Genomic DNA, 8883 nt, shown 5'->3' with positions numbered 1-8883 from the left:
GAATGAGTTTCTGTCCTGAAAATTTTATACACTTTTGCAGAAAAATAGGAAATATATACGTAATGTACGTATTTATTATAGTTTCACAAAACTTTGATGAAAGCACGTCAAAATAAACATATGTATTAAACCAAGCACCCAACCAATTACATCCCAATTTCAAAATAGTTAAAATGCCCTAATCTTCCGACTTCCGTTATGCGCGAGATCCGGGAAAAGCGGGACAACAGGGGTCTATTATAGACAGCCGTATCATGCATTTCTGCAAGAGGTTATTTTTACGGCTCGAACCCGTGACCTCCTAGTTACATGACAACAATTTTACCAATTACGCAAGGCTCACATTCTTTGATAAGATAAATCAATTCATACAAATCATTTATATTTATTAAGTGAATTCATCTTAATTAGACCTTTTTTTTACATCGACACCAAATTACTTTAGATTAAATAAATCAATTCATATAAATAATTTATAGGAGTATTTATTTAGTGGATTCATCTTAGACCTTTTTTTTACACTGACACCAAGTTACTATAGATCTCATCCTTTATTATGCAGTATAATAAGTTACTAGTTTTAAAGTATTTTTGTTATTTCAGCATTCTGTTATTTTTTCTGAATTATTATTTCCCTTTTTTCTTTCAAAATCTTCAAGTTCCAAGTGAGTATATTTTCTCATAATAATTCTCTATTTAAACGTTCCTACACTACTCTTCGTCTTCCTCACACACAACTGCTGTCGTTTACCTTCTCTCTCTCACACAAATAACACATCAAAACTGCTCGCCACCTGAAACACACACACACACACACACTCTCTTTCTCTTTAACTTTTCAAAGTTCAGAAAAATGTCATCTGAATACTCAATACTTTTCATTACTTCAACTTATGGCCATTCCTCAAATGTATTCTTTTCCTATGAGTTTCTCATCTTCTTTCTTCTCTTCCTTTCATTCACCTTCTGGCTCACCCCGGGTGGACTTGCATGGGCTTTATCCAAGTCCCGGGTCGGGTTCCGACCCACCATTCCCGGGCCATCAGGTCTACCCGTTCTTGGCTTGGTCTTCACCTTCACTAGTTCCCTCACTCATAGACTTCTTTCAAAGTTGTCAAAAAGCCTCAGCGCTACTTCTTTAATGGCTTTTTCTGTTGGGTTTACGCGTTTTATAATTTCAAGCCAACCAGAGTCCGCGAAAGAAATTTTAAACAGTTCTGCTTTTGCAGATAGACCTGTTAAGGAATCTGCTTACGAACTTTTGTTTCATAGAGCAATGGGTTTTGCACCTTACGGCGAGTACTGGAGAAGTTTGAGAAAAATGTCAGCAACACATTTATTTAGTCATAAGAGAATATCAAGTTTAGGGGAGTGTAGAAGAGAAATAGGCAATAAAATGGTGAGTGAAATCATGAGTTTAATGGCCGAGACAGAAGGGAAAATTAAAGTAAAGAGGATTTTGCATTTTGGATCTTTGAATAATGTGATGAGTAGTGTTTTTGGGAAATGTTATGATTTTATAACGGACAATGATGGACAAAAACTGGAGTTTTTAGTGTGTGAAGGTTATGAGTTGTTGGGTATATTTAATTGGAGTGACCATTTTCCTTTTTTGGGGTGGTTAGATTTGCAAGGGGTTAGAAGAAGATGTAGAGATTTGGCTACTAAAGTTAATATTTTTGTTGGGAAAATTATAGAAGAACACAGGGTTAAAAGAGCTGAAAATGGTGGTGTAGTTGCTGATGAAGGTTTATCGGACTTTGTTGATGTCTTGCTCGATTTGGAGAAGGATAATAAACTCAGTAACACGGACATGATCGCAGTTCTTTGGGTATTTTCTATTCACCACTTTATTACATTTGATAATATTTTCAATACATACGGAAAGATAATACATATTACCTGTTATAACAAATTAAAATATAACATTCTTTATATTATTAGTATATATAATTAAGTCAAATTCTAGTATTTGGTATAATGCTTGAATATTGATATTTTTGGTTTGTGGCATGCAATTTATGATATTCTACGTGATATGTATTGTTGTACATGCTTTATTCTTTAGTTCATTCTCTAGGCTCAGCTCGTACGTTGTTAAGCTTGTGGAGGAACTTCACAGGAGTACTAAATTAAAGTTTGACTCCTTTTTTGTTGTCTTTTTTGTATACTCCACTTTCTGGTGATGTCATTTCTTGTCTTTTATCCATATAGCTGCAATTTCCCTTTTTCCTGTTGTTTAACACCTGATTCTTTTAAATAAATGCTGGAACATATCTGTTACATTTCTCCTTTTTTAGTACCTAAGATATGAAGAATCTGAATAATTTTTATCTTTAACTTTACATGATGGGAGTAGTAGTGCTGATATATATCATAGTATCTCTTTTGCTGATATGTCCCTTATCATAATCTTGTTCTGTCTCTATTACTTGAATTCAGTTACTATCATAACTTTAAGGGGTTGCTTAGTTTCATCAAAGACAGTTATACAAGGATTAATAATTTCACGATTATAATTCTGGGATTGTTATCCTATATTCAATATATGTTAGTTAATACAATCATTTTGGTATAAAATTTGTATCAATATAATTAATACCCATAAAGAAACATACTACGATAAATATAATCTCAAATTCTATCAGAAATTATAATCCTTATTTCCAGTAAACAAACGACACCTGATAGTAGAGATAACACATTTAATTTCTTATACAACAACAGCATACTCAGTGCATTCTCACAAGTGGGGTCTGAGTAGGATAGTGTGTACGTAATCCTTACCCCTGCCTTGTGAAGGCAGAGAGACTGTTTTCGGAAGATCGACCCTAACACATTTATTTTCTTTTCTTTTCAGGAAATGATCTTCAGGGGAACTGATACTGTTGCAATCCTACTAGAGTGGATTCTTGCAAGAATGGTGCTACATCCAGAAATACAAGCCAAAGCTCAACAAGAAATAGACAATATTGTAGGAACAAATAAAGGTGTATCTGATTTTGACTTGCCTAAATTAACCTATCTTCAAGCTATAGTAAAAGAGACACTTAGAATCCATCCACCAGGTCCTCTTCTTTCTTGGGCTAGACTTGCAATGAATGACACATTTATTGGTCATCACTTCATCCCAGCAGGAACAACAGCAATGGTTAACATGTGGGCAATTACTCGCGACGAAAACATTTGGCCACAGCCTGAAAAGTTCATGCCAGAAAGATTTTTGGAAGAAGATGTCGCGATCATGGGTTCTGATCTAAGGTTGGCACCATTTGGCTCTGGGAGAAGAGTGTGTCCTGGCAAAATAATGGGACTTGCTACTGTTCAACTTTGGTTAGCTCAGTTACTTCAAAGTTTCAATTGGATTGCTTCAGATAATGGTGTGGATTTATCTGAGTGTTTGAAGTTGTCTCTGGAAATGAAGCACTCTTTAGTTTGCAAAGCTATTCCTAGGGTTAATTCTTAAAGTTAGGTTTGGTTGGATTTGTTTGTTTTGTTATATATAATATATGTAATCTCAGCCATGATTTTGGACCTCCAAAATATGGAGATAGGAGGCTTCTATTAGTATGTAAGAATGGGGTAATTTAGTTAGTAGTTTTTGGTTAATCTAGGAAAGTGCAACATGGTACAAATTTGTTTGTTGGTTCTGGTTTGGATAACTAGACTTTCATCATCCCTTGTACACTTATGTCATTTTACATATTCAAAGCAATATATAATACAAATATATTTCAAATGTTTACAAATAATTTGCTATTTGCTTTTTTTAAAATTGGACTTGTACATTGTAGTGTAGTTTAACATGTGCTAACATGTTAGTAAATATTTTTATCAAGTTATCAATTAAATGCTTATCACAAAAATGTACTTATAATTATTACATGATTGTATATATGTTCGAAATCAGTCTTATATATGGTCCATTACAAAAAAAACAAATGTTTTATGGAACTTTTCACATAGAAAATTTTTGTTGGATCATTTTCTTTTAAAAAAAAAAATGTAACTGGTCATTTATGGAATAATTAAGGTTTAAAGGACTAATAAATTCAGTATTAATGACCCTAATTCACTTTAACGGAAAAAGAGTTTAAGTTCTATGCACGTCATAAAAGATCTATATTACACAATCAAATAACACTACTAGAAAAATACTAAATTCTGACTGAAATCTTCTGACAGAAAAAAATTGTCAGGAAATTCTCGACCGAAAGAGTCAAAATTTTTTTAAAAAATAGTTACATTTTTATTATATAACTTCGACCATGTTTCCGACAATGGTGGTCACACAGCTTGGCGCTAAAATCCGCGAACCAAATTTTCGACTGAATCCGCCTCTATTTAAAAGTCAAAATTTTTAAAAAAAATAATTTTTTTATTTGCGACCGATTCGGTCGGAAACTTTAAAGTATTAAAAAATAAATATTAAAGTTTCGACCATAACGGTCGGAAATCCATTTAAAAAACCCTATGCCCGACCCCTTTCTTTCTTTCTCTTCTTTTCTCTTTCTCTTTTCTTTCTTCTTCAGCCACCCGAGCCAACCCCCATCCCTCCGTCCCTCCGTCCCTCCGCCTGTCCATACGGTACCCCTCTCTCTCTTTCTCTCCTCCCTCCGTCCATTATTTATTTTTACTTAGTGATTTTTTTCTTTTAATTTTTCAGTGAATCAATCGCGATTCCACCTTCCCCAGCGCGATTACTTTCTCTTCTCCGGCGTTTTTCTAGTTAGGTAAGCAATTTATTTGTTAGATTTCTTCTTTTGACTTTGAAGTTTTAGCAAGTTTAGAATTTTATTATTTAAGTTAAAAGACAATTGCATGTAACTATGTTTAATCAGCATTAGTAAACTTATAATAAATTATAAAGTAACATGTTGTAATAAGTTAAATCACACTAATAACATAAAAGTTCGTTACACTTAATTTCGGTATGTATAATTTAAATTCATATAAAAAAAAAGTTCATCATTAGTAGGGGAAATATCTGATTTTGAATGATGGAATTTTTTTTGTTCTTGTTGACCGGACGGATTGCGATAAACAATAAATATTTATAATTAAAGAACATCGTCAAAAGAGGGGTTTTGAATTACTCCTCAGTCCCTCCCCTCCCCCCCCCCCCCCCCCACCAAAGAAAAAAGGAAGCAAAAAGAGCCACTTCGCTTAAGTGAAGCATCTAATCACCTTGCTAATCCTTGTTATATATGGAATAAATTTACATGACTAAAAATTAACTTCAAAAGAATTTAAGATATATGCATAAATAGTCATGGAGTTTTACCGTAGCAGTATAACTTAACTTATTATAATAGATTACTTATCAATTATTATATTGTAGGTAATCAATGGATGCTTATTAAATAAGGTTATCTGGAATTATTTCTAAATGACAATACTGTGTAAATATTTTAAACCGTCGGTATATAAACTTTGAAAAAATATATGATGACGGATCAAATCTTAAAAGATCGTATCATTTGTTGAATAATTATAAACCAAAAGTCCTCATTGGTCATAAAAATATAAAATCATGCTACATAATAAAATACCTTTTCATCCTTTTCTCTTATCTTTATTCTTGCCTGCTTTAGTTTACGCCTAATTATAACTACCAGCTAGAAAGATTAGCCTTTTAGATGGGGAAAAAGATAAAATATTATGGTTCACGTTAAAGTGAAGAAAATTATCAAGATATTTTCTTGCTCACAGAAAGCATGATATTCTGGAATTTATTTGGGTTGAGATGATAAGGAAGTTATTGGCCTTAGCAAATTTAATTTGTTTTAAATATTTGACGTTTTGGAGAAAAAGAAATTATTTCTTGCTTTTTTTCTTGCAATAATTATTTACTTAATTCACAAGTTTAAAAAAAGATAAAAAGTAATTTAAAAAAAATACTCTTATGATTAACGTTGTTAAATATTTTTCTTAAAACGTGTGAATTTTTTTTAACAAACAGTATAATACAACAACAACAACAACCCAGTGACATCTCACACGTAGGGTCTGAGGAGGGTAGTGTGTACGTAGACCTTACCCCTACCTTGGAAGGTAGAGAGATTATTTTCGAAGCATCCTCGGCTCAAGAAGGATACAAAGAAACAAGTTATTAAAAAACAAGCAATATCCACAAACAGTATAATACAGATCGAAGAAATAACAATTTGGTGGAAAAAAACGAATGATTAAAGGAATAAGAATCAAAGATCAAGAAAGTGATATGGCTCACCTCTTTTAAAGGTATGCAAATCCTCCGCGAGCTATATTTTGTGAACCCACGTGACTCAGTATGGGATTATGGGTCAGAAATGTGTAACAAAGCTGATCCAGTTGAGAGTATTGGGCCCGAAGCTAAATTGAGGAAAGGCCACTAAACAACCAAATAGAATACTACACATGGCATGGGAATTATGTTGAAGGTTCGGCTCAAGTCTGTACTTCTCATCTCCTCTTCTGAATCTATATCTCATCCCCTCTCTTCTTAGCTTCATGTTGCAGTTTCTTTTGTCATCTCATCTCTATTTCCTTCGACGTTGTTTCTATTGTTCTATGGACATTAGGTTATTGTAATTCCATTTGGTGATTTAATACAATTAGTTACTTTGAGTGTGATATCCAGTTTGTTTTACTATATGTGTACGTAGAATTATTTATTTCTTTTAATATATATGGTGAAGGAGAATTATACCCATAAAAGGCTTCTCTCCTTTTTCCAACCTGTAAAAAAAAAATGCATTTTCGATTTGGATGTACAAACTACCAATATTCCTATTCAGGTTTTTGTACCTCCAAATCGATGCCAACTTGCTCTACCTCTCTTGTTTGATTCTCAGCCAAAGCCATAACTCCTATTTATCACTTTCTATATTCCTTTGCTTCTCTCACCTCTACCTAGGAATCATAGGTGGACTACGGGCCGAAAACAAGGGCAGCTCAACAGATCTCATGGCTTAAGGCATAGGCCATACCATATTGAGAGGCCTTTAAAGTAATTTTATAAAATATTTACACTAACAACAAAATTTTTTTTTTAAATAACAAGTTAATCATTTAAGACAAAAAGGAAAATTTCAAAAAAAAGAAGAAGAAAAGCACAAAAAATAAAGTGGTGGACTATCGGATGTTGAGGTCTAGAACTCAAAGTGAAAATTTTGAATTGGCTATCATCACAAACAAGAAAAAGAAATAAACATACATAACATAAGCATTGACGGTGTCAAAAATATTTACTCCTTTTGATCAATTTAAACGATAATTGTAGTTCATTCTATTAAGTATCACTTATATATTGGTGAATATCTAAAATAAATTATAAATTACCTAATATAATATGTCGAATTACATCAAAAGAAAATTGATGCATGGATGTTTTTGTGTTGATGCAGTTTCAGAGAACATCATAAAAGAAATTCATTATGTTGTCGATATATATAACTTAATTCCTATATAAAAAGGATAAAATTAAAATTGACGAGTGAAGCAAATATACTAATTAATGAGGGGAGAAAAATTATCATAATTTAGAAATTTATTGGTATAAAATAACCTCAATCAAGTAACAAAAAAATAAATTGTAACACTTTTTTTATACTAATTATTTATATAAATTATATAGTATATAGTAACAATAATAATAAGAATTTAAAATAAATTTGGGGCCTTCAAATTTTGGGGACCTAAGGCAATGGCCTCACTACCCAAAGCCTTAGAGCCGCCCCTGGCCGAAAGGGATTCATCATCCAAACTCGTTTACCTGAATATTATATTGTGAATATAAGGTTAAATATTTTTTTAATATATATATTGGATGTTGAATTCCTTCGATGACTTGTTCACGTGTTTACTTTTTAAGTATATATCACACTTCAAAATTGTTTTTTAAAGTCGTCTTATTAAAGCCGTCGCAATATCTGTTGTTTGCTCTAGTACCTAATTAATTAATGGGCGTTTTTTACTTTTAATCCGCGCCAGAAATTATTTATATTCTGTAGCCGAAAAAGTGTATAAAATTTATATAATTTTTGTATATAACATACAGAATGTATATATATACAAAAAATATATATTTTTTGACTATTATTTTGAGAGCAATTATATAGTGTCATTTTCCCTTAATTTAATTAATATAGGAATTATTTGTGTCGATATCTAGTTAAGAGAGTATTGGCTGATTAGATTCTTTGAAAACTGGTGTCAATCTATCGCAACTCTCTTCTTTAATTTTTATAGGAGCTTGGAGTGGATTATATTTTTTGAGACAAAAATTGGAGGTGATTGTGTAGGGTTGGACGATATCTCAAAATAAGGATTCTTAATTTTTATACATTAATATTTGAGTGGACACAGGAATAACAATTAAGAATGCCAGGACATTTCTTATATTCAATTGATATAATGTAGGAATTTCAATCGAATGTATGCTGCAAAATATTGCAGTATATCAGAAGTTGACAGGGAAGAGATGTTATTCCTTCGAATACCAATGGTTTTCTCTTCATATATCAATGAGTTTTAACCATACCCAATGAAAAATGTCCTTTTTTATTAGATTTTTGGAACCAAGTACATCCATTTTGAAGATTATTGGTTGTAATTTCCTGCCAATTATGCATCTTTTGTACTTGCTTTTTTGACTTTACCTAGTAGATCATAAAAATAATGATGTTTAAGGGGTAAATGATGGCATGCTTAATTATAAGGAAATAAAGTTAACACATAGTATATACAAAAATTGCTGTTTAGTACAGGGAAATATGATCTCCTAGTCATGGAAAATGATGGGAAGTAGGTTAACTTAATCTATTGTATTATTTTGAAGCAAAAAGTTCTACTAATTTATTTAAGAAACGCCTTTTTTGAGATAATTATTTCTTGATGAGA

General features: G+C 31.9%; 1 protein-coding gene and 1 long non-coding RNA gene across 2 annotated transcripts; both read left to right on the top strand.

The window, feature by feature from the left end:
* Positions 1–722: 722 nt before the first annotated feature.
* Positions 723–3676, top strand: LOC104108903 (cytochrome P450 78A5-like). Its single transcript, XM_009618055.1, has 2 exons — positions 723–1831; positions 2861–3676. Exons 1-2 carry the CDS (start codon positions 854–856, stop codon positions 3464–3466), a joined length of 1584 nt encoding a protein of 527 aa, XP_009616350.1. The 5' UTR covers positions 723–853; the 3' UTR covers positions 3467–3676.
* Positions 3677–4509: 833 nt separating this feature from the next.
* On the top strand, positions 4510–6557 carry LOC104108902 (uncharacterized). Its single transcript, XR_689120.3, has 3 exons — positions 4510–4587; positions 4667–4733; positions 6244–6557. It is a non-coding gene; the product is annotated as an uncharacterized lncRNA (long non-coding RNA).
* Positions 6558–8883: the final 2326 nt, after the last annotated feature.

The sequence above is a fragment of the Nicotiana tomentosiformis genome, chromosome 12 (assembly GCF_000390325.3).
Source record: "Nicotiana tomentosiformis chromosome 12, ASM39032v3, whole genome shotgun sequence".
NCBI classification, from domain to species: domain Eukaryota; kingdom Viridiplantae; phylum Streptophyta; class Magnoliopsida; order Solanales; family Solanaceae; genus Nicotiana; species Nicotiana tomentosiformis.
This window is presented reverse-complemented; position numbering and strand designations above follow the sequence as displayed.

What these genes read in the sequence shown, in the direction of transcription:
- LOC104108903 (XM_009618055.1), top strand. Translation starts at nt 854, where the DNA reads ATGTCATCTGAATACTCAATACTTTTCATTACTTCAACTTATGGCCAT. An exon ending in ACATGATCGCAGTTCTTTGG is followed by an intron (nt 1,832 to 2,860) that starts GTATTTTCTATT and finishes TTTTCTTTTCAG; the next exon opens with GAAATGATCTTCAGGGGAAC.